Source organism: Mustela nivalis (assembly GCF_964662115.1).
Source record: "Mustela nivalis genome assembly, chromosome: 7".
In the NCBI taxonomy this organism is placed as follows: domain Eukaryota; kingdom Metazoa; phylum Chordata; class Mammalia; order Carnivora; family Mustelidae; genus Mustela; species Mustela nivalis.
This window is the reverse complement of record NC_139026.1, coordinates 134563476-134588944: the sequence shown is the minus strand read 5'-3', so window position 1 is coordinate 134588944 and position 25469 is coordinate 134563476. Positions and strand designations below refer to the sequence as shown.

The 25469-nt window shown below is 41.6% G+C and overlaps 3 protein-coding genes across 7 annotated transcripts in view; 1 reads left to right on the top strand and 2 right to left on the bottom strand.

Annotated features, from left to right (window-relative positions):
* YME1L1 (YME1 like 1 ATPase) overlaps positions 1-19860 on the bottom strand; it is a 48768-nt gene extending 28908 nt beyond the window's left edge. Inside the window, exons 1-4 of one of the 2 annotated variants that reach the window (XM_082740877.1) lie at positions 19654-19860; positions 7645-7776; positions 3902-4064; positions 1362-1460 (exon numbers count right to left, since the gene is read on the bottom strand). In XM_082740877.1, coding sequence (XP_082597003.1) covers positions 1362-1460; positions 3902-4064; positions 7645-7776; positions 19654-19686 — 427 coding nt within the window. In that variant the 5' untranslated portion in view covers positions 19687-19860. The remainder of the gene's footprint in view (positions 1-1361; positions 1461-3901; positions 4065-7644; positions 7777-19653) is intronic. The other variant, XM_082740878.1, reaches the window with a different exon arrangement.
* A 1096-nt stretch (positions 19861-20956) lies between these two features.
* MASTL (microtubule associated serine/threonine kinase like) overlaps positions 20957-25469 on the top strand; it is a gene marked incomplete at its 5' end in the record, with an annotated part of 35474 nt that continues 30961 nt past the window's right edge. For 2 of the 4 annotated variants that reach the window (XM_082740874.1, XM_082740873.1), the window contains 2 exons: positions 21057-21239; positions 24038-24175. In XM_082740874.1, the coding sequence (XP_082597000.1) occupies positions 21057-21239; positions 24038-24175 (321 nt within the window). Of the gene's footprint in view, positions 21240-24037; positions 24176-25469 lie in introns of all 4 variants that reach the window. The other 2 variants (XM_082740875.1, XM_082740876.1) reach the window with 2 other exon arrangements.
* The window catches only part of ACBD5 (acyl-CoA binding domain containing 5), a gene marked incomplete at its 3' end in the record, with an annotated part of 91912 nt that continues 87415 nt past the window's right edge, over positions 20973-25469 (bottom strand). Inside the window, exon 14 of the mRNA XM_082740917.1 lies at positions 20973-21066. Within this exon, the coding sequence (XP_082597043.1) occupies positions 20973-21066 (94 nt within the window). The remainder of the gene's footprint in view (positions 21067-25469) is intronic.

Sequence of the window (25469 nt, the reverse complement as noted above, 5' to 3'; positions counted from 1 at the left end):
ATTTTCACTGGTTCATTACTAATTGTTTGTAATTTGTTTCTCTTTCCTTCAGCCACAAGACACTTACAAAAGTATCTTTAAATGTCCATAGAATTGGGAATTTTTTAAGTTATCCTTTCTGTTATTTGATTTCAATATTATATGATCAGAGAAGCTGACCCTGGGTTATAACTTTCTAAAAATGAAGAGCCTCCTTATTCCCTAATGAATGCTCAGTTTTTCTAAGTCTTCCATGAATATTTAAAAATATATCATCCTTCTTTAAGAATTCTTCTGTCTTCTGCATTGACCATTTCTTTAGGGCATTACTGGTCTCTGTGCCCTACATGTCACCTCTCTTTCATGCTACAAGTTTTCTTGAACATGTGAAGATCTTGCTGTTCCAGTTATAATTGCAAAGAAAATACAGTAATCAATACTGACTGTAGATAGGTTTCCTCAAAACTAGCTAGGTGGTCAATACATTTATACTACAAAATATGGACTTATAATGAGTGAGTAGGGTACATTTCGTGCGTAATTCAAATCCATTATTTCTCTCCTTGGCCTCAATGCTCACACACAATCTTCAGAGACAGACTTCTCTACACACACACCCCCTTTATTAACAACAAGTCTTTTGTCAATTGTGGCATAAAAGTTACAAGCCCTATCTTTTCTGGGACTGGCCCACTTTTGGCAATCTTTCAGTTCAACTGTTCACAAATCATCCACTATTACTGACTTGGAAATGGGTTTTTTCCCTAACTTCTACTGGAAATAATAGCACACACCTCTTTTGTGTTACTAAGTTCCATGAAGGTAGGTAACATATGTCTTTTTCATCTACAATTATCACTGTTACCTAACAGCTTTCACTAGTGTCTGGTATTAAATAAATGTAAATGCATGCATATTTGATTTTTCTATCAATGTGATGTCATCTATTTCTTACCTAATAGAAAGTCCTCAAATTTCTGGTCCACTGATGAAACCCCTCTGCTGTTGCCCTGACTTTTCCTACACTTTAAATTTTTTTTCTGTCATTGCAATTGATTGGAACAATTTTAAAAATGAAATTTTAAGAATACAGGGAAGTAAACAAACATGCTTAATTACGTTGAAGGTGTAGATAAATTCCCTAAAGTTTGATTTACTGTGGCACTTATCACTCACATTCAAAATTCAGCTACTACGTATTTTCCCAACTAAAAATAGGACATACCCAAACTAATTGACTTCAAGTAATCTATCAGTTCTACTGTGAACTATGAGCTATAAATGACTGTTTATAAACATTAATATGATTAAGAAAGATAAATAAGAATCTGTTAAAGAAATCTATTTTTTTTTCCCAAATACATGCAGTTGTTGTTTCATACCTGGCCAGCACTGAAGATCTGAACAAATACTTTTAAGAGTTCTTGAATGTTGTCTGTATAAGCAAGAGGAACGTAAAGTACCAAACATATCTAAGTAACCTGGAAGAAAATTGAGAAAAGTAAATTTTCCATTTACCCAGCTAAAAAAAAAGGTCACAAAATATAATAATTATATCAAATATTAGAAAGCAAAAGTATGAGCTTAGCCTTTTATTTGTTCATATGGCTTTGCTTTTAGGAGTTTTTAAAAATATTGCTAATCTAATTACAGTTCTTCATCGCATTACTATGATCTACCAGTTGTCCAACAGATTATCTTTTTGATCTGATATATGACCACAGCTGCCAAAGAAATTAAATTCAAATGACAAGGTAAAAGACACATGTTTACCTAAAGTTACTTTTAGTAGAGAGCACAAAGAGATAAAAAACTGCTACTTCCTAGGGACCATTACAAAAATGCTAATAAATAATGTGATTTAACACTGTAAACCAGAAGCAGTCATCTTTCTCTCTCAAAGCTTCTGATCACTGGGTTCGAAGACAGTTCCTCCCATAGCTGGAAGCCATCATCTTTGGTGGTCCTTTGAATTCCCCAAGTAGACTAATGGGGCCCATCCTACTTTACATTCGTGATCCTCGGGAGGAAGTAAATAGGACCAACAGAAACTGGTTCTCCTCTATCCCAATACCCCAGACAGAATGCGGGGATTTTCCTAGGAATCAACACAGCCCATCCTAATACCTCTGCCTGCCTAAGCCAAGAAAACAGCTGGCAAGGAAACTTAAAAGGAAATGTAAATATGCCGACCAGAAGACCAACAGTAATACTACTGAACTACACAGCTATGAGAGTAACAAAAATTTTACTCTACTGAACACTTACTATGAGCCAAATAGCACAGTATGGGCTAAATAAACTATTTAGACTATTTCATTTGTTGTTGGTTTTTTTTTTAATTTAATTTAATTTTATTATTTTTTTTTAAGATTTTATTTATTTACTTGACAGAGAGAAATCACAAGTAGGCAGAGAGGCAGGCAGAGAGAGGAGGAAGCAGGCTCCCTGCTGAGCAGAGAGCCTGATGCGGGACTCGATCCCAGGACCCTGAGATCATGACCTTAGCCGAAGGCAGCGGCTTAACCACTGAGCCACCCAGGCGCCCTAGACTATTTCATTTGATCCTGCAAAAAAAGATAAGGAGTTTTTCCTCATGCATTACATGAGAAAACAGCAGTCTGGGGACTAAAGTAAATGGCACAGCCACTCAGTGGCAGGAATGAGTTTGATACTAGTCTACTCCTCACCCTTAACCACTCAGCCTGAGGACTTTTCTCAGGAAGGAGGCAGTATAACATTAAAATAGAAGCAGATTTTCAGTCCAAGCCCCCAAGCTCAAAAACTTCATTTTTCTCATTCCTGAATTCTTTACTTATACTACAATCCATATATGAAAAAAAAGCAATAGAATAATTAGTAAATGAATTAAATTTATACAAAGTATGACTTCAATCAAAACTTTATCACAAAATGAATTAAACTTGCATGTTCCTGGGCTATTATTATAGCTTATACTGATTATTTAAATCTGCTCTTCCATCATTTAAAAAAAAAAAAGTATTTTGATAAGTTCTAACATTTATTGTTTAAGCATCATCCAAAAAGAAACTCATGAAGTGAAACCCCTTCTACAAACTACCAACTTATTTTAACACCAGATTGTTACAAGACTTAAATAAGAAAATATACATTCTTTTTAAAAAAAGGACTGGGGCACCTGGGTGGCTCAGTGGGTTAAAGCCTCTGCCTTCGGCTCAGGTCATGATCTCAGGGTCCTGGGATCGAGCCCCGCATCGGGCTCTCTGCTCAGTGGGGAGCCGGCTTCCTCCTCTCTCTCTCTCTGCCTGCTTCTCTGCCTACTTGTGATCTCTCTCTGTCAAATAAATAAATAAATAAATAAAAATAAAAAAAATAAAAATAAAAAAAGGACTATGATTATTACTTCAATGTATTCTCAGAAACTAGCATGATTCTTGGAATCCAATAAAAGTTGTCACCTAAAATTAAAACAATACTCCACTATTACACAATGTATGTAATGTGCTATAGTAGATCTTGGGACAAAGAAAGAAGCCTCGTGTGGAAAAACCAGTAATTTAGGAAGATGAAATTTCATTTGGTCTAAATAGAGTCTATAGTTCAGTGAAACGTACTGTCCCAATATTATTTTCTCAGTGTTGACAAATGCACCATGTTTAAGCAGGCAGTTAACATCAGAGGAAGCCAGGTGAAGGGCATACAGGAACTCAGTACTATCTCTGCAACTTTCCTGTAAATCCAAAATTACTCCAATACGAAAGATAATTAAGAAAAGGAAAAGAAAGGAAAGAAGGAAAGAAAGAGAAAAGGAAAAAGGAAAGGAATGAACGGAACTCAGGAAAGAAGCTAACACACAGTAAGCATAAATAAATGCTATCTGTTAAATTTTTAGTAACTACAACGGCTTACTTAAATTGGAACAAAAAATAAGCCAACTTACCATATTTATTTTCAAAGAAGGACTGTGCAGAGACATGAGATGTATGCCAATGGGAAGAAACACGCTTGCCTTTACAAAATCCAGGAAGTAGACTGTCTACTAGTTGATCAATCTGTCCAAGTTTTAATTCGGATAATCCCAGGTCTCTTAAATTAAGTACAGGCTATAAAAGAGTGAGTCAACCAAGTTAGCAATTAATAACAAGATATTTAACTTAAACAGTTCTTATTTTTTTTTTTTTTTTTTTTTTTTTTTTTTTTTAAAGATTTTATTTATTTATTTGACAGAGAGAGAGAGATCACAAGTCGGCGGAGAGTCAGGCAGAGAGAGAGAGAGAGAAGCAGGCTCCCACTGAGCAAAGAGCCCGATGCGGGGCTCGATCCCAGGACACTGAGATCATGACCTGAGCCGAAGGCAGCGGCTTAATCCACTGAGCCACCCAGGCGCCCCGTTAAACAGTTCTTATTAGTTGAAAAATTATAGATTCAAAAAATCTAACAAAGGTATTAAGTCCTTTTTTTCTAGTATTTAAAAACTAAATTCGAAAAAAAAGAAAAAACAAATTGGAGCAAATATTTATTTTTAAAATGACGTTATTTATTTGCCAGAGAAGACAGAGCAAAAGCAGGGGGAGCAGCAGGCAGAGGGAGAAGCAGGCTCCCCACTGAGCAAGGAGCCCGATTTGGGACTGGATCCCAAGACCCTGGGATCATGACCCAAGGTGAAGGCAGACACTTAACCAACTAAGCCACTCAGGCATCCCTGGTGCAAATATTTTTATAGTTCTGGTTCTATGGAGGTTAGTCATATGAGGTTTGACAAAGGTTAAAAATATATTCCCGGGACGCCTGGGTGGCTCAGTTGGTTGAGCAGCTGCCTTCGGCTCAGGTCATGATCCCAGCGTCCTGGGATCGAGTCCCACATCGGGCTCCTTGCTCAGCAGGGAGCCTGCTTCTCCCTCTGCCTCTGCCTGCCATTCTGTCTGCCTGTGCTCGCTCTCTCCCCCTCTCTCTGATAAATAAATAAAAATCTTAAAAAAAATTAAAAAAAAAAATATATATATATATTCCCAATAGTGCCTCTAAGTTATGGACTTTTAAAGCTTCCTTCAGTCTCTAATGCCCATAAACAAAAGCACATTTGATTTTTTAAAAAGGGGGGATATGCTGTTACCAAAGGACATCTCACTCCTCTGGTCTCATTCCTGAGATCCTACTTTGAACTGAGAGGTTCTATAATTACGCATACCTAACTTATCTAATAAAGAGGAAAACTGAACAAAGTAAAAAATGTGTGGGGGCACCTGGGTGGCTCAGTGGGTTATAAAGCCTCTGCCTTCGGATCAAGTCATGATCCCAGGGGTCCTGGGATGGCTCTCTGCTCAGCAGGGAGCCTGCTTCGCTTCCTGCCTCTCTGCCTGCCTCTCTGCCTACTTGTGACCTCTCTGTCAAATAAATAAAAATTTTTCAAAGAAATGTGTGAAAACCAGGGAAGAAAATAACTCGCATTAAAATAGTTCTAAACTAACTACAAATAGGATAGAATTGAGTTATTTTCTTGTCCAAAGGAGCTGTCATGAAAGACAAATAAAAATTAGCCCCAGACAGCCAGAAGTTCTAGCACAGGAAGCAAAAATGAACAGAACAAGTAAAGTATCAGCTTCTGATGACTGATGTGAAGTTAGATTCATAAAAATTTCACACATGCAAAAATAAATGAATGAAGTTAGATCCATGGATTATATAGTTCTGGACTGATGTCCAGGGGTTTTTCTCAGCTACTAGCTTTAGGACAAGTCATTCATATTCTCAGAATCAATTGCCTCATTAGTAAAATGCCTATGAAACATGCCCTGCCAACTTCACAACAAGGTGGTATGGATCAATGGAAAGGATGACGTGTTGCTCATCTGACATCCAAACACCAAGGCAAGCATAGTTAAAGGCATGATGAAATAAAATATTTAGAAGTGCTCTTTATTAAAAACTACATAATATAAAGTGTATCATTACAATGAAAACAGCACTATAATAGTCAAAAGCTACTTTTCAAAAGTTATCCTTTATTATTTTTTTTTTAATAGGCTCCACGCCCAGCATGGAGTCTGACATGGAGCCCTGTGCAGGGCTTGAACTCATGACCCTAATATCAGAACTTAAGCTGAGATCAAGAGTTGGACACTTAACCAACGGGGCCACCCAGGTGCTCCTCAAAAGCTATCTTTTAAAATGGGAAGCTAAAACATCTATTTATAATGCAAAGACTTCAAAAGGGAAATGCAGATTCTTAACTAAAAATTACTTCCCTTACTTACTAGCTGTCAGGTCCTTGAAATGTAAGAATAAGGTACATAAAAGCACAACAATTATCATACAACATAATAACTGCTATTATAGAGATATTTAAAACAAAAAGTGGTAAAGAGCGCCTGGGTGGCTCAGTGGGTTGGGCCTTTGCCTTCGGCTCGGGTCATGATCTCGGGGTCCTGGGATGGAGCCCCGTGTCAGGCTCCCTGCTCAGCAGGGAGTCTCCTTCCCCGCCCCTCTCTGCCTGCCTCTCTGCCTACTTGTGATCTCTCTCTCTTTGTCAAATAAATAAATAAATAAAGACAATGGACTGCCTATAGAAAGAAACAATAGGAACTGGGTAAATGTTATAAAAGCAAAGCCTAAAGACTCTGATGACAAACATTTCTTCTAATTAAAATTTTATCCCAAGACTGACTCCAACCCTCCCAAGAAGTGAACACTTTTTCAACTCCTCCTCTACTGTTCTTTGCCATTGCCCCTGATATCAGGAACAGGAACATAAGTCACTTATGGATTAAAGAGGTTTTTAGGAACTTTAACTAGAAATTATAATGTTTTCTATTAAAAATGTATTCTGAGCTACATGCAGCTATCTTACTAATAAACCTTGTAAACACAAAGATTCTAGGCTGCAAATTCCCTGTATTCTAGGAAACACCAATTTTATAATCCTCGAAACACTGAAAGTAGTTTCACAGTGTATGTATTTCACCTTCAAGTACTTTCTAACTTCAATTACGCTGAACACTCCCATAAGGCAGTAGATGGGATCTTCTTAACTATTCTATCTTCCTTGAGACTTGGGAGGTAATTCTGGTCAGTTAATTGTGGGTTCACTTCTACTGCTGGAGCAATACAAAATATCTAAATGGTACCACACAACTAGTAATCTAGGAAACGAATACTAAATACACTTCCAAGTGAATTTTTTTTCCCAAGGTCGGCTCCATGCCCAACATAGGGCTCAAACTCACAACTCTGAGGATTAAGAGTCACCTGCACTACCAGCTGAGCCAGCCATGCACCACTGCCCCATGAAATTTTTAACAAATGTTAAAGAATAAGACAAAGTAGGGGTGCCTGGGTGGCTCAGCGGGTTAAGCCTCTGCCTTCAGCTCAGGTCATGATCCCAGGGTCCTGGGATTGAGCCCTGCATTGGGCTCTCTGCTCAGTGGGGAGCCTGCTTCCCCCTCTCTCTCTGCCTGCCTCTCTGCCTACTTGTGATCTCTGTCAAATAAATAAATAAAATCTTAAAAAAGGGTACAATAAAGCCAGAATTAGACATCTTTAATCATAAAGGACATAAGCTAAAGATAGAAATGACCTTGTTACAAGGATAGACCTTGTCTATCCACAGAGAGACATTTCAGACATTTTTACAACATACTAAATCAAAAACACTGTTTCTCACATAATCAGGGTAAAAACTATTACCTCACTGCCAGCAGCCTCATGCTCAGGAACTACATCTCGATGGGGGTTTTGCAAAGCCGACGCACTGACAGAAACAGATGTGCTTTTTGGTGAATGGAAAGCATTGATGAGGTGACTCAGAGGAACTGTAACCTAAAAGAAGATCAAAGTTGAAATTAAGTAGTGTGCTTTTTAAAATTAAAACAGAAAAAATCTTTTTATCATCAGGATCTGGGATTTGTAAAAAGTTAAAATGCACTGTACAGGGCGCCTGGGTGGTTCAGTGGGTTAAAGCCTCTGCCTTCAGCTCAGGTCATGATCCCAGGGTCCTGGGATTGAGTCCCGCATCGGGCTCTCTGCTCAGCAGTGAGCCTGCTTCTCCATCTCTCTCTGCCTGTCTCTCTGCCTACTTGCGATCTGTCTGTCAAATAAATAAATAAAATCTTTAAAAAAAAAATGCACTGCGCACCAGAACTATATATTAAAAAATATAAATACTCAGATTTATTGCTAGTAAGAAAAAACCAGGTAAATTCTTCCAGGACAGTAGTCTGGCTATATGAATCCAAAGTATTAAAAATATGTATTTTATTCCCCATTAATCTATTTCCTAGTAGTTTATTCTAAGGGAAAAAATCTGAAAAGTGCTTGTATATGCATAGATGACAATTTTCATTAAAACATTTAAAAAGCAGCAGAAGGTAGAAATGCCCACCATTAAGACAGTGGGCTAAATAAACGATACCACCACAAAATGAAATATTTCAGACTTTAAAAAAAAAAGTAAGCATATATCTAGAATTTTATTTTTCTCAACTTCCACACTGCACCATCTTGTTCTCACCCTATTCTAAGTCACCATCATCTATACAAAGACTTTTGCAACAGCCCTCCTAATTACTCTCTCTGAACCTGCTCTATTAAAAACAAAGTCAGATCTCATCACTCCTTGGCTTAAAACCCTCCAACAGCTTCTCTTCTCACTCACAATAAAAGCAAAAGTCCTAAGCATTATGACACAGAAAGCCCTCCACGGTTATCACCTTTCCAAATCTACCCACCACCATGTTCTACTTCATTCTCTCTATTTTAGTCATACTGGCCTCCTTCCTGTTCTTGGAACAACACCTAGCAAGCTCTCACCTCAAGGACTTTGTTTTATTCCCTTTTGTCTAGTTTGCTCTCTGACTTTAGTTCTTAACTCAAATGTCATCTTCTCTTTTCCCTAGCTAACCTATTCAAAATTTTAACAACCCTCCCCTAAAAAAATATTCCTTACCCTTTTCACTACTCCATGCTCTCTTCTTTTTTTTTTTTTTAAAGATTTTATTTATTTATTTGACAGAGAGAGATCACAAGTAGGCAGAGAGGCAGGCAGAGAGAGAGAGGAGGAAGCAGGCTCCCTGCTGAGCAGAGAGCCCGATGCAGGACTCCATCCCAGGACCCTGAGATCATGACCTGAGCCGAAGGAAGCGGCTTAACCCACTGAGCCACCCAGGCGCCCTCCATGCTCTCTTCTTGACAGTTCTGGTCTCTAACATACTTTATACATAATCTACTTATTTAGCTATACATTGTTTCTCATGTTTCTCTCTCAACCAATTCTGACACCAGCTGGTTGTCCAACAATCCAATTCTCAAACTAACTGCCCAGTGTTAGTGTAGAACCCACAAGTTAAAGGCTCAGCCCCACCCCCCAAGTCTGTTTTCATTTCAGATACCAGTCACAAGTTCTAAGCCATTCATACTTCTGATCTACCAGCTATAAATCTGGGGTTTCCTCAATCTCCTCCCCAGGTCTGATAATTTGCTAGAACAGCTTACAGAACTAAGGAATATAATTTACATTTACCGGTCTATTAAGGAAGAAAGGAAGGAAGGAAGGTAGGTAGGTAAGTAGGAAGGGAGGGAGGGAGGGAGAAAAGGAAGGGAAGGGAAGGGAAGAGGAGGGGAGGAGGTAGGGAGAAAATGGGAGGGAGTAAGGAAGGAAAAGAAAGGAAAGAGGGAAAGGAAAAGGAAGGGAAGAGGGAAGGAGGAAAGAAGGGAAGTGCTTGGGTGTCTCAGTCGGTTAAGCATCCACCTTCAGCTTGGGTCATGATCTCAGGGTCCTGGGATGGAGTCCTGCATAAGGCTCTCCACTTAACAGAGTCTACTTCTCCCTCTTCCTCTGTGATCACTTTTGCTTTCACGCTCTCTCAATTAAGTAATTAAAAATCTTTTGGAAGAAAGGAAGGAGGGGGGGCGCCTGGGTGGCTCAGTGGGTTGAGCCGCTGCCTTCGGCTCAGGTCATGATCTCAGGGTCCTGGGATCCAGTCCCGCATCGGGCTCTCTGCTCAGCAGGGAGCCTGCTTCCCTCTCTCTCTCGCTGCCTGCCTCTCCATCTACTTGTGATTTCTCTCTGTCAAATAAATAAATAAATAAATCTTTAAAGAAAGGAAGGAGGGAAGAGAGGAAGGAAGGAAGGAAGGAAGGAAGGGGGCCAGATGAATAGGTACAGCCGGAAGGGTCCAAGATGTGGAGTGTATCACCCTTCTGAATGGTGAGTCTTTGCACTGAATCTCATTGCTTAAGGGTTTCTAAAGAGATCAATCCCTAGGCCAGCCCTCCCCTCCAAAAAGCCTGGGGAGTTAGGGCTGAGAGTTCCCACCTTCTAATCACTAGGTCTTTCAGGCTGTCCAAAGACCCTATCCTAAATCACCTCATAAGCACTAAATCCAGGTGTGATCCAAAGGGGTGCCTCAGAAATACCACACTCCTACCACACGGGATATTCCAAGGGCTTTAGGAGCTTCATGACAAGAAATGGGAACAAAGACCAAATATTTACCTTTTATTATATACCACAGTCTTCCACTAAAATCTAAGTTTGATGTGGCAAGGGATTTTTTTTCTCTACTTTATTTCTGTACTTATTTAATGTAAAACTGTTAACAAAGTTAGGTGTCCCTGGAAAAAGACAGACATAGCTTTCTTGACATAAGGCCCCCAGCCATCTTGTGAGAGAATATAAAACAGCTTAACAGCATGCTCTCATCTGATTTTTATGGCATAAACGAAACTGCGAACAAACCTGTTTTTTAAAGATAATGGCTTCGTCTCTACCTTTCTCCCTAGAAGGGAATCTATGCCAACTCCAATAAATGGGAAGATACACTTGGACTTACGAACTGATGTGAAATGCAGAACCTTTGAGTTTCGAGTGTTTTGAAGATTGAATAACCTTGCTCAGCATGAGTGACCGCAAAAACAACGTAACACCATCTACATGTCACAACTGAGAAAAACTGGGGAATGTTGTCTAATGCCCCATAAAATGGACTAGGTGGGGGGGATGTAAAACAGCCACTATCAGGCCAGAAGCCTAATCATGTCAGGGGCAATAAATCTGTGGTAAGATCTCCAGTTATCTTTTCAGGATCTAAATCCCTTTAGCCCTCACCAACTAGAGGCAGAAAACTGATGATTCTATCCCTTGCTGTACCCCCCGCCCCCCCCACACTGACCTGGGCTCAGGCACTTTAAGACAACTTTTGCCTCAATTCCATGATGTATTCCCCATCCCACAAGCCTCGTCATGAATATGTACAAACCCTTAGCATAAAACTTTTTCAATTTTGTTATTCAGGGAAACATTTCTCTGGGAAAGCTTAGTGTTCTCCTTTATTTGCTGCCAAGACCTTTTCCTATTCTTTGACTTGGCTGTATCTTTTGGCTTGATAGTCACCAAGAGACAAACCCAGTTTTCAGTAACAAAATGTTTTTATACAATGTTTTTACATGACTACATACTTTAGATTTTATTTTTGTTTTATTCATACTGTATCCCAGTGCAACAATAACGCACGGTAGATGCCAAATATATATATCTATTTTTAAGATTTACTTATTTGACACAGAGAGAGAGATCCCAAGTAGGCAGAGAGGCAGGCAGAGAGAGAGGGGAAACAGGCTCCCTGCTGAGCAGAGGCTCGATCCCAGGACCCTGAGATCATGACCTGAGCTGAAGGCAGAGGCTTAACCCACTGAGCCACCCAGGCACCCTGCCAAACAAATATTTCTTGAGTAAATGAATAAATTAAATGGGTTCTTACCATCCAGGCATATCTCATTTTATTGTACTTCACAAATACTACATTTTTTATAAATTGGAGATTTGCGGTAACACTGCATCCAACAAGTCTTTGGCACCATTTTTCCAATAGCATTTGCTCACTTCACGTCTCTGTCGCATTTTGGTAATTCTCACAGTATTTCAAACTTTTTTTATTATTGTATTTGTAATGGTTACCTATGATTAGTGATTTTTGATGTTAATACTGTAATTGTTTTGGGATGCCATGAATCACACCTATATAAGACACTGAGTTTAATCAGTAACTGTCGTGGGCCTTCTGACTGCTCCACCCATGGGTCCTTCCCATCTCTCTCCCTCTCCTTGGGCTTCCCCATTTGCGGAGACACATCATCAAAATCAGGGCAATTAATAACCCTGCAATGGCATCTAAGTGTTCAAGGAAAGGAAGAGTCACACATCTCTCCCTTCCAATCAAGATTTATTTATGATTAAGCCTGGTAAGGAAAGCATGTCGAAAGCCAAGGTAGCCTGAAAGCTAAACCTCTTGTACTTTGCCAAGTTGTACATGCAAAAGAAAAGTTCTTGAAGTAAATTAAAAGTACCATTATAGTGAACACACAAATGATAAAAAAGCAAAACGAGGCCTTCTTGCTGAAAGTTTTCGTAGTCTGGCTAGAAGATCAAACCAACCTCAACATTCCCCTAAGCCAAAGCTTAACTGAGAGCAACTGCCTAACTGTATTAAATCTATGAAGGCTAAGAAAGGTGAAGAAGCTGCAGAAGAACATTCTGAAGCTAGCAGAGGTTGGTTCATGAGGTTTAAGAAGCCGTCTCCATAGGGACGCCTGGGTGGCTCAGTTGGTTGGACGACTGCCTTCGGCTCAGGTCATGATCCTGGAGTTCCGGGATCGAGTCCCGCATCAGGCTCCCAGCTCCATGGGGAGTCTGCTTTTCTCTCTGACCTTCTCCTTGTTCATGCTCTCTCTCAAGTAAATAAATAAAATCTTTAAAAAAAAAAAAAAAGAAGCCATCTCCATAACGTAAAAGCTCAAGGTAAAACAGCAAATACAGAAGCTACAGCAAATTATTCAGAAGATCTAGATGGCACAGATAACTAATGAATAACTATGCAAAACAGATTTTCAGTGTACAAGAAACAGCCTTCTAGTCTAAGATGTCATCTAGAACTTTCATAACTAGAGAGGAAAAGTCAATGCCTGGCTTCAAAGCTTCAAAAGACAGGCTGGCTCTCTCGTTAGGGACTATGATAGCTGATTTTAAGCTGAAACCAGTGCTTATTTACCATTCCGAAAATCCTAGGCCCTTAAGAATAGTATTAAATTGGGATGCATAGGTGGCTCAGTTGGTTAAGCCACTGCCTTTGGCTCAGGTCTTGATCCCAGGGTCCTGGTATCGAGTCCGACATGAAGCTCCTTGCTTGGCAGCTTCTCTCACTGCCTCTGCCTGCCTCTCTGCCTGCTTGTGTGTGTACTCTCTCTCTTTTTAAGAGAGAAAGTCACTTTCTCTCTTTAAAAAAAAAAAAAAAAGGAATAGTATTAAATCTACACTGCCTCTGCTCTATAAATGGAAGAACAAAGCCTGGTTGATAGCACATTTATTTAGAATATGATTTAGTCAATACTCTAGGCCCCCTGTTACCAGACCTGCTGCTCATAAAAAAATGATTCTTTCAAAATATTACTGCTCACTGTACAGTACTGAGTAATCAAGGACATTGCCAATTGCCAATGTCCTTGATTACCCAAGAGCTCTACTGGATGTGTACAACCAGATTAATGTTGCTTTCCCGGCTGCTAACACAACATTCATTCTACAGCCCATGGGTCAGAAGCAATTTATACTCTCAAGTCTTATTAAAGAAATACATTTTGGGGTGCCTGGGTGGCTCAGTGGGTTAAGCCTCTGCCTTCAGCTCGGGTCATGATCCTGGGGTTCTGGGATCGAGCCCCACATCGGGCTCTCTGCTCGACGGGGAGCTTGCTTCCCCCTCTCTCTCTGCCTGCCTCTCTGCCTACTTGTGATCTCTGTCTGTCAAATAAATAAATAAAATCTTTTTTAAAAAAAATACATTTTATAAAGACTACAGCTGCTATAGAGTGTGATTCTTCTGATGGATCTGGGCAAAGTAAACTGAACACCTTCCGGAAAAGGATTCACCATTTCAGATGGCATTAAGAACATTTTCACAGGAAGAGGTAAAAATATCAACATTAACAGGGGTTTGGAAGAAACAGATTCCAAACCTCACGGGCTGACTTTGAGGGGGGTCAAGACTTCACTGGAGAAAGTAACTGTAAATGTGGTGGAAATAGCGAGAACTAGAAGCAGACCCCGAAGATGTGAGGAAAGCACTGCAATTCCATGATCCCACTAACACGGATGAGTTGCTTCTTATAGATGAGCCAAGAGAGTGGGTTCTTTTTAAGATTTTATTTATTTGAGAGTGTGTGTGAGCGAGCATGCGATTGAGAGAGGGCACACAAGCCACAAGCTGGGAGCAGAAGCAGAAGGACAGGGAGAAGCAGGCTCCCCGCTGAGCAGGAAGCCCAATTTGGGGCTCGATCCCAGGACCCTGGGATCATGACCTGAACCGAAGGCAGATGCTTAACCAACTGAGCCACCTATGTGCCCCAAAAAAGTGGTTTCTGGAGATGATATGTACTCTTGGTGAAGATGCTGTGAAGGCTATTGAAATGACAAAAAATTTGGAGTATTACATAAACTGAGTTGATAAGGAAGCGCAGGGTTTGAGATGATTCAGTTCAATAATGAAAGAAGTTCTACTGTGGGTCAAATGCTATCAAATAGCACCACATCCGACAGAGAGATCATTCATGAAAGGAAGAGTCCATCGATATTGCAAACTTCAGTGTTGTCTTATTTTAAGAAATTGCCACAGCCACCTCTCACCTTCGGCAGTCACTACCATGATCAGTCATCAGCCAACAATTGTGAGGCAAGACCCTCCATCCGCAAAAAGATTATGAACGCACAGATGATAGGCGAGCCTGGATGGCTCAGTAGGTTAAGTGTCCAACTCTTGATTTCTGCTCGGGTCAGGATCTCAGGATCGAGAGATGGGAGCCCAGGTTGGGGTTCCGCACCCAGCAGGGAGTCTGCTTGAGATTCCCTTTCCGTCTCCCTCTGCTCCCGTGTGTGTGTGTGTGTGTGTGTGTGTGTGTGTGTATGTGTGTACACTCTATCTCTAAAATACATCTTTAGGGGGGAAAAAAAAAAGGGCACAGGACACCTGGGTGGCTCATTCAGTTAAGTGTCTGCCTTTGGCTCAGGTCATGATCCCACATCTGGCTCTCTGCTCGGCATGAAGCCTGCCTCCACCCCGGCCTGTGCTCTCTCTCCCCTTCTCTCTGACAAATAAACAAAATCTTTAAAAACAAACAAACAAAAAATAAAAAAATAAAAAAAACACAGGGACAGGGGTGCCTGGGTGGCTCAGTTATTAAGCATCTGCTGGGTCCTAGGATGGAACCCCGCATTGGGCTCCCTGTTTGACGGGAAGCCTGCTTCTCCCTCTTCCACTCCCGCTGCTTGTGTTCCCTCTCTCTCTCTGTGTCTCTGTCAAATAAATAAATCTTTAAAAAATAATAAAAAGCATAGGTGATGGTTAGCATTTTTTAACAATGAGGTATTTTTTAATTAAAGTATAACATTGTTTCATTGTTTTTAATAGATCATAGTATAGTGCAAACATAACTTTTAGATGCACTGGGAAATCCAAAAATTCATTTGACTTTTGTTATTGTTAATACTTGCTTTATTTAATGTGGTAGTCTTGAACCAAACCCACAGTATCTTCAGGGCATGCTTGTCTGCCAGGTTTTGTACTATGCGCTTCATTTATAACATCTCATTTAATCCTTAAAACAGGCATAAACAATATTTTTACTTCTCATTTAATTGATAAAGACAGCAAGAATTTAGACAGGTTTAGGGACACGTTCAAAGTCACACTCAACAAGTCAAGTGTATGAACAAAGATTCTAACCAAGATACTCTGACTCCAGATTCCAATTAGACTTTTACTGAAACAGAAATAAATTGACAATATGTTGTAAAATTTAAAAAAATTATTAAATGTAAGGGCGCTTGGGTGGCTCAGTGAGTTAGGCCTCTGCCTTCAGTTCAGGTCGCAATCTCAGGGTCCTAGGATCCAGCCCCACATCAGGCTCTCTGCTCAGCAGGGAGCCTGCTTCCCCCTCTTTCTCTACCTGCCCTCTGCCTATTTGTGATCTCTCTCTGTCAAATAAATAAATAAAATCTTTTAAAAAATTGTTAAATGTAAAACTACATCTTTTTTTTAAAAAGCATGCGTACACATATTTGTATCGAGGTAAGAAGTATGAAGGAATATATTCTAAAATACAATGTCTGCACCATGAAATTATGGAGTTTTTTAAAAAATATTTATTTATTTATTTGACAGAGAGAGAGAGAGAGAGAGCACACAAGCAGGCAGAGAGAGAAGCAGGCTCCCCGCTGAGCAAGGAGCCCAATGTGGGGCTTGATCCCAGGACCCTGGGATCATGACCTGAGCCGAAGTCCTCTCAACCAACTGAGCCACCCAGGTGCTCCGGATTTTTATTTTCTTATCTGTATTCTCTTTTCAGCATTTTTGGCAGTGAGCATGTATTATTTTTAGGATGAGAAAGAAACAATAAGCTCTTTTAAAACTACAGGAACAAAATTATTTTAAGATACGTATTTTCTGCCTATTTCTTTGAAAAGCTTTATTTCAATTAGTTATAGCGCTTCTCATTCAAAAATGGATTTAAATTACTAAAAGATGGAGGCGCCTGGGTGGCTCAGTGGGTTAAAGCCTCTGCCTTCAGCTCAGGTCATGATCCCAGGGTCCTGGGATCAAGCCCTGAATCAGGCTCTCTGCTCAGCAGGGAGCCTGCTTCCCTTCCTCTCTGCCTACTTGTGATCCCTGTCAAGTAAATAAATAAAATCTTAAAAAAAAAAATTACTAAAAGATGGTTTGATCTCTTCTCAATGAAAAAGTTAACTTTTTGTACCTTTCCTTACTTCACAGTTTAAATTCAGGCATATTCCACCGATTAAGCAGTCAGGAATTACAAATGCTTACCATCTTTCACAGCGTAAAATGTGTAAGGGTTCTGTGAGCCCAGTTAAGCTTGCCTACAGTACACAAAATACCTTCACCATCTCTACCAACATCATGTACCCCTAACTCTCCATCCAGCTGATGATAAATCTCCTAAAATTTGAGTCTTCTTGATACAAACTTCTTGAACTTCAGTTTTAAAGGGTTTAATATTGTTTCCAACAGGCCAAGTCAGACTTCTTTTTCAAATAACTGGTAGGATTCCTCTAGATGTAAGCTAGGATGCAATAGGAAGTTACTCAAGTAAGAGGGTAGAAAGCTATTAGAAGAGAGGAAGGAAAGGGACAAAGGCAGGGAAGGAATATGTTTTGTTTTATAGAACCAAAAATTCCAGCCAAGGAGACATATTTCACCTGGGAGCCCCTTGCCAGGTGTGTCTCCTTGACAGCCCCTTATGTGAGCCCCTTGCTAGGTGGGTCTCCCTGAAGCCCCTCTGAGCTGTCCTGAAGTTACCTTTAGCACATGATAATGCGAAGATCCCCTAGAGGCTGAGCTTCTCACAATTTTTTTGAACATACAATGTGTGCAATAGCATGCTGACATGCTGGGCCTGAGCAACTGACTTGAAGTGCTCCCTGCCCCACCCCCTAACACACTGAATAAAAGCTTCCCTATACTAATCCCACAGAGCGCCGTCTGTCCCCTTACTTGTAAGAAGTAATCAAGTCCTTTGTTTTCAACAGTTCCTTGAGTTGTGTTCAACTTGATGCATCTCAAGTGGCAAACCCCTTGAATTTGGTTACACGGACACTGTCATATTGGTAAATAACATTTACATGCATCTGGCTGATCAAACCAGAAACATCTCTTTCCATCATCCGTCATATCCAATCTCTCATTAAATTCTACTCCTTGTACAAAACAAAACAAACCAAAAAATCCCTAACTCGTGGGGCAAGTTGGTTAAGCGACTGCCTTTAGCTCAGGTCATGAACCCAGGGTACTGGGATGGAGTCCCACATCTGGCTCCTTGCTCAGCAGGGAGCCTGCTTCTCTCGCTCCTATTTGCTACTCCACCTGCTTGTGCTCTGTCAAATAAATAAAAATTCTAAAAAAAAAACAAAAAAAACAAAAAACAAAACCTAACTCATCCCCTTCTTTCCATAACCACTGTCCCCACTTTAGTGGTACATTACCCCCCTCCAGGATTACTGCAATAACATCCTTAACTGAAAACACCTCCTCTCTTGCCCTTCTAATTCTCCACAGAAGCCAGAGTGATCTACTGAAAATGTAAATCTGATCATAGCATTGCTTAAAAACATCCAATGGTTCCCAATAAACTTAAAATGAAATCCAAAGTCCCGTCTTATTAGGGGTGCTTGGGTGGCTCAGTTGGATAGGCAGACAGTTAAGCATCTGCCTTCAGCTCAGGTCATGATCCCAGGGTCTTGGGATGGAGCCCTGGATTGGATCAAGCCCTGCCTCCAATGGCAGGGCTCCCTACTCAACTCCCTGCTTGGTGGGGGTGACTGCTTCTCTTTCTTCCCCTGTCCCTCCCCCCCTCTCTCACTCTTTCTCAAATAAATATATAAAATCTTAAAAAAAAAAAAAAAGGTAAGTTACCTTATTATAACTTCCTCTATGATTTGCCTCACTGCTTCTCCCCCACCTCATTTCTGTCATCACACCATTTAATCACTACATTCTAGCCACGCTGGCCTTATTTTTGTTCCCCCAATCAGCTAAGCTCTTCCTTATCTCAGGACCTGCAGATACCTGGGATAACTGTTTACTTCCATTCACTCTTTACCTGGCTAACTCCCATTCCATTTTTCTTCATATGTCCATCAGGATTCCACATTTGTCTTCTCCACCTGACAGGCACATTACTGATACTCAATAAATAGCTAATCACTTCATTTTCAATTATCCAGCCAGTACTAGCCAAAAAACAAACAAACAAAAAACCAAGAGAGTGGGATTACACAAAGGAACGTAATTATACGTTCCTGAAACTTGAAAGTATTAAAATTATTTTAAAATCTAAATATGTCCAAAACCTGTTTATTTGCAAAACTGAGAACTCCCCCCAAAAAACAAAACAAACAAACAAAACAAAAAACAAAAAAAAAACCCCTATCAAAATGTTACCATCCAAAAAAGATGATTAAATGAACCAAGGACAAAACATTGTCACAAGTGATTACTCCTGAAAGAAGATAATTAAGAACCCTGGGAATCTTTTTTTCTGCCCTATCTTTTGCTTTATGAAAAAAAAACGGGACAGGGGCTAAACAAAAATAGTAACGCAAGCAGTCAATAACTTAAAAATGTGTTTATTGGTCTTTTCTGGCCCAAACAAAGAAGAAAAAAAGCAAGCAAGCAAGCATTCGTGGTACTCAAATTATCACAACGTGTTTGAGTTAAATTCCATTTAAAAAGGAAAGAAAGAATTGGGTATCGGGGTTGTTACAGTAAATCTCCGGAGAGGTGATAAGATAGAAAACATTACTTGCTCCCTTTACATCTAAGGCAAAGGCGTTTCCATCCTCACTCCGCACCCCCCACCCCAGAATGTCCGGCGCTGAACAATGCCTAATGGATTCTCTAGGAAAAATTCCACGCTATCAACTCGATCAACCAAGGTCTCCATCATACCGATCTCTACTACAGCGTCCGCCTTCTACTCTCAGCGTAGCCGCGGATCCCTTCTCAATCCTAGGACTCGCTTTGGGTAGATGGCTTCCCTCCTAGGATCCCAAACGAGAAACAGCTTCTAAAGAGCGCAAACGGCAAACAGCCGCGGGCAAGAAGGGAGGAAAAAAAGGACCGATGCCAGACTCACCTGGGGCTGCACCGTACTCGACAGGGAAAACATCTCCTCCGGGCTCTCAGCTACCTCGCCAGCCTGCCGAAAGTGCCCCTCCGTCCACGGCTCGGCAGGGAGGTGCTGAGCCCTTCTTTCCTTTTCTTTTCCCCTCTCCCCTTACCCCTTACTCTTCCTAGAAACAGAAAATGGCTTCCCCTTCTCACAGCTGCTGCAACGACAGACAATCTGCCCCGGAAGGTAAGGTTCCAACGCACCAGTACTTCCGGGGCAGGTGGGCAATGCTCGGGGGCGTACGTCTGCTGCTTCCCTTTTCCCAGACTGACGTATCTACTGCCGCAGCTGAGGTCCCCTGGCCCCGAAACTAGCTGATGTCCACGTTGAATGATACAAGTGCGGGATCCCCAAGCTCTCTGGCCGTATTTCTTTCTTTTTTTTTTTTTTAAGATTTTATTTATTTATTTGACAGAGAGAAATCACAAGTAGATGGAGAGGCAGGCAGAGAGAGAGGGAAGCAGGCTCCCTGCTGAGCAGAGAGCCCGATGCGGGACTTGATCCCAGGACCCTGAGATCATGACCCGAGCGGAAGGCAGCGGCTTAACCCACTGAGCCACCCAGGTGCCCCCGTATTTCTTTCTTAAGGGGCGACGGCATCGACCCTCTTAAATCTTTCTTTGTACACCGAATTTATCAAACTTTCCAGTCTAGTCTCCTTTTCCGACGGGGCCGGACGGTACGATAGTTTGGGTAACTATCACCTCCCTCTTTTGCTACGATTTGGTGCTCTTTATCTTCCCCACAATAAATCGAAAATTCTTCCTGTTCGTTCTAATCCGCTTCAGTCCGGCAAGTTACATCGTGTTTCTATGTCGGATGACAGGGCCAGCCACCGGCTTCCTGCTCATCCAGTTTCTCCACATTCTCGGATTTGCACTAGCCAGACCAAACTGGCTGACATTTCCCGCCAGGGTGCGAGGTCGCGAAGGAGTAAAAACCAAACAAAGCAAAAGTGAGACGAGGGCAGGGTCCCGTCAACCTCGACTGGAGAGTCAGGAGAAACCTCAGGTCTGCGATCGAGATTCCAGTCCGAGTAGCCCCTTTCTCTTGTAGACCAAAAACTGTGCTTCCCCCATTATTACAAAAGAAGTGATTGGGCCGCGGTCCCCGCCCTCGAAGAGTCTGTGGTTGGTTGGAGAATTTCCCAAGGTCCCCGCCCGCGCCTACAAACCAGAGACGACGGGGGCGGGGCTGCGCTGGGGGCGGGGCTGCGCAGGGCTCGGCGCGGCGAGCGCCGCAACGCGGTGGCGTCACTGACGGCGGAGTGCGTGGGCGGGGTCTTACTTTGAACTCAGTTGGCGGGAGTTGTGGCTCGGAAAGGGGCCTTGGCTGATGCTGCAGGCTTCTATCCGGGCTGGCTTACGATGGAGCCCACTGCGGGAAGCGAGGAGTGTGAAGGAGACGCGGTTACAGGAGAGTGCGTGAATAGGATCCCAGTGCCAAGACCTCCCTCCATTGAGGAATTCACCATAGTGAAGCCCATCAGCCGTGGCGCCTTTGGGAAAGTGTATCTCGGGCAGAAAGGCGGCAAGTTGTACGCAGTGAAGGTAAGAAGTCGGGGAGAAAAGAAAGGGAAAGAGTCCGGACCTTCGGCCCTCTTTCCTGCCTCCGGGTTGGGCAGGCCCCAGGGCTGCAGGAGCCTAGAGAGCGCTGTGACATGACTACTTACTTGGGGTGACTTGAGCGCCGGCCGGCTGAGTGTCTCGCCTCTGCCCCGCCCTTCCTTTCACTCCGCCAATGCTTAGGAGAAGCCAGGATTTCTGAATCATGTTTACCATCTTGATCTTTACCGGGATTAAGTTCGAAACATTAAATTTGAAACAATTATTTAAAGACTGAAACATGTGGGACGCCTGGGTGGGCTCAGGTGGTTAAGCAGCTGCCTTCAGCTCAGGTCATGATCCCATCGTCCTGGGATCGAGTCCCACATCTGGCTCTTTGCTCAGCAGGGAGCCTGCTTCTCCCTCTGCCTCTGCCTGCCATTCTGTCTGCCTGTGCTCGCTCTCCCCGCCCCCCGATAAATAAATAAAATCTTTTAAAAAAAATAAAATAAAGACTGAAACATGTTAGAACATCTCACTCCTTTATCCTTGCAGCAGCATATATCATTAGGAAAGCACTCAAGAGCTTTCAGTGTATTTGAGCCTCTCCTGGCCTCCCTTGGTCCTCACCCACTCCATAGTTTGGGATTACTCTCAATTTCCGCACTGAGTGAACATGAGAAAGGAAAGAAACGGGCAGGCTGAGAGCTGATGCATTTTCACCTTCCTTGCTATGTGAATATCTATCAGGTCTCTTGGAATTGTACTTGCCTGACTTTGAACAGTCCTCTCTGCCTAAGGGCTTCAACACTGAATCTTCTGTATTTCCTCTCTCCGTTTAATAAAATCACCTTCATCGCTGTCATTCAGGCTAGAAACTTGAGTCATTTTAACTTTCTTCTACTTCATTTGTATAACCAGTGTCTCAGCTAGTCCTGTCAATTCTATCTCCTATTCCTTCTTACCATCCCTTCCTTTCCATTCTGAAGACTACCCAAATACAGGACTTCATTTTTTCTTTGTTTTTTTCTTCCTCCCTCCTATTTTCCCTCCCTCTTTCCTCCTTAAAAGTACTTTTGGTAAATTACAGTTTGGGTAACTATCACCGCTCTCCGATTTTAGAATATATCCATCACTCTAAAAAGATCTGCTGCCTGTCTTCAGTACCTGCCCCTTAACACCCCTGGCCCCAGGATACCAGCAATCTACTTTCTATTTCTACAGATTTGCCTTTTCTCTACATTGCATGTAAATGGAATCTTACAACAGATAGTTTTTTGCATCTAGGTTTTTTGGTTTTGTTTTTACCAGTGTTTTTGAGATTCATCAGACCTTCATTTACATACCTAGACTATTGGAGTAAACCCCTAAGTAGAATCGCTACTTTTTTCATCCACTCCTAAGGCTGTGACTTGCAAGCTAAAGTCCAAACTTCTTAGAAAAACAATCATAGGGCGCCTAAATGTCTCAGTCAGTTGAGCGCTCAGGTCTTGATCCCGGAGTCCTGGGAGTCCCAAATATCGCTTCACTCCTCTTCAAACCTTACCTGACCTTTAAGACCCACTCCATTGAAATTAATTCTTCCTTGCTTCATATGTTCCACCAGTTTTTTGCTTTTCTTTCTACTCTGTTTCCTAATCAGTCATTATTAGTTGTCGAAATAAAAATACCAATTCATTTTTTCGATGAATGTTTGTTGAGTATCCCCTTTGTGTGTAGGGTCTAGGGTCCAGTGTTGCACACAAACATGCGTTCACAGAGCTTCCAATCTAGTGGAATGACAGGTAAAATCATGTTTCAGACTGGCTTTGTCAATTTCCCTCAGTTTTCTTATGGAAAGTATATAAGGCTGGAATTTATGGTGTATTAATTATACACATTAATATTGATTTTATTACTCTTAATGAGTCCCTGGAAGAAATATGTCTTTTAGTAATCTTTCTGACAATTGATCTCAATGTTACTCTCTGTTCAGTTTAGTGCTCCAATCTTAATATAGATTATACTACAGTTTTGCTTCTGTACCAGTTACCTGTCAACTTGAAAAGAGCATTTCTTGTTATTTTCTGTAAGACTGCATTTGAGACTGTTAACTTTCAGTAGTTTTAACTATTAAGGTTTTTTTCCTAGGCAAACAAACTTCCAGTATTCTTCCTCTTTCTGATTCAATTCCCACCCATCAAAGAATCAGAAGTTAAAGAAAATTTATTAGCTCCTAATTATCTGTGCCTAGGTTCCTGATTATCTGGGGGCTTGTTAGGAACATTACTACCTTTGAATTTGTTTTAAAACTAGTAGGATGGAACTATTTTTCTACTAAAATGTAGGGCACTAGGGGAGCATGTGTTTACTTCTTGTTCCTTCTCAAAAGGGATGCGATGCCACTTGATGCTAAAATAAGCAGTTCTTGGGCGCCTGGGTGGCTCAGTGGGTTAAGCTGCTGCCTTGGCTCAGGTCATCTCAGGGTCCTGGGATCGAGTCCCGCATCGGGCTCTGCTCAGAAGGGAGCCTGCTTTCTCCTCTCTCTCTGGCCTGCCTCTCTGCCTACTTGTAATCTCTCTCTGTCAAATAAATAAATAAAATCTTTAAAAAATAAATAAGTGAAATAAAATAAGCAGTTCTCTGAAGAAATTTTAGTTCTGTTTACCATATTAGCTCTTTTTCTGACCGTTTCCTGAGGGCGATGACAATGACATCTATGTTCTTTCTATTTCTGGTTGTTTTCACAAAGGCAACTCTGAAACCTGAGAACACTCTTGTAATAAAAAAAGAAAATGAATATATTGTTATGTTGTCTCCCATAGGTTGTCAAAAAAGCCGATATGATCAACAAAAATATGACTCATCAGGTACAAGCTGAGAGGGATGCCTTAGCCCTAAGCAAAAGTCCTTTCATTGTCCATTTGTACTATTCCCTACAGTCAGCAAACAATGTCTACTTGGTAAGTAATTAATTTTACATTTTTTTCGTCATTTAGCAATCACCAAATTCACTGAATTAAGAATACTGTTGAGGTGGCAGGGGTGGCACTTGGCTGGCTCAGCCAGGAGAGCATCCAACCCTTGATCTCAGGATTGTGAAGTCAAGCCCCTCGCTGGGTGTAGAGAGTACTTAAAAATAATTTTTTAAAGATTATTTATTTATTTATTTCACAGAGAGAGCGATCACAAATAGGCGGAGAGACAGGCAGAGAGAGGGGGAAGCAGGCTCCCCACTGAGCAGAAAGCCTGATGCGGGGCTCGATCCCAGGACCCTGAGATCACGACCTGAGCTGAAAGCAGAGGCTCAACCCCCTGAGCCACCCAGGCACCCCCAAAATAAGTTTTTAAGGCATGCGTCGGTGGCTCAGTGGGTTAAGCGTCTGCCTTCGGCTCAGGTCGTTATCCCAGGGTCCTGGGTTCAAGCCCCGCATCATACTCCCTGCTCAGTAGAGAACCTGCTTCTCTTTCTCCCTCTGCCTGCTACTCCCCCTGCTTGTGCACTTCCTCTCCCTCTTTCTCTATGTCAAATAAATAAATAAATCTTTAAAAATATATATTAAAAAAAAAAAATCCAATCTCTGTGTTTAGAGTACTTTGGTTTGAATTACAACTTTTGCCACATACTAGCTTTATGACTTTGGCCAAGTTCCCGTAACTTTGCATGGGCCAGTGTTCTGTGGAGAAAAAGAACTAACAGTGTGTGTGTGTGTGTGTGTGTGTGTGTGTGTAGGGTGGAGATTTAAGGAATTGTTCTATGGGATTGTCATGGTTGGCAAGTCTGTAATCTTGCAGTGTAAGCCAGCAGACTGTAGACCCAGGGAGTTGATGTTATAACTCAGGACTGAAAGCAGTGTAGAAGCAGAATTCCTTCTTGGGGTGGGGTGGGGATAGGGGGTATGGAGGACACCTTGATCTTTTTTTCTTTTGATGCTTTCAACTGACTGGATGGGGCCCACCTGGATTATGAAGTGTCATCAGCTTTTACTTAAAGTATACCTAAATGTGGGGTGCCTGGGTTGCTCAGTGGGTTAAAGCATCTGCCTTCAGCTCAGGTCATGATCCCAGGGTCCTGGGATGGAGGCCCGCATCGGGCTCTCTGCTCGGCGGGGAACCTGTTTCTCCCGCCTCCCCTCTCTCTGCCTGTCTCTCTGCCTACTTGTGATCTCTGTCTGTCAAATAAATAAATAAAATCTTTAAAAAAAAGAAAAAAAGTTTACCTAAATGTTAATCTCATCTAAAGCACAACTTCAGAGC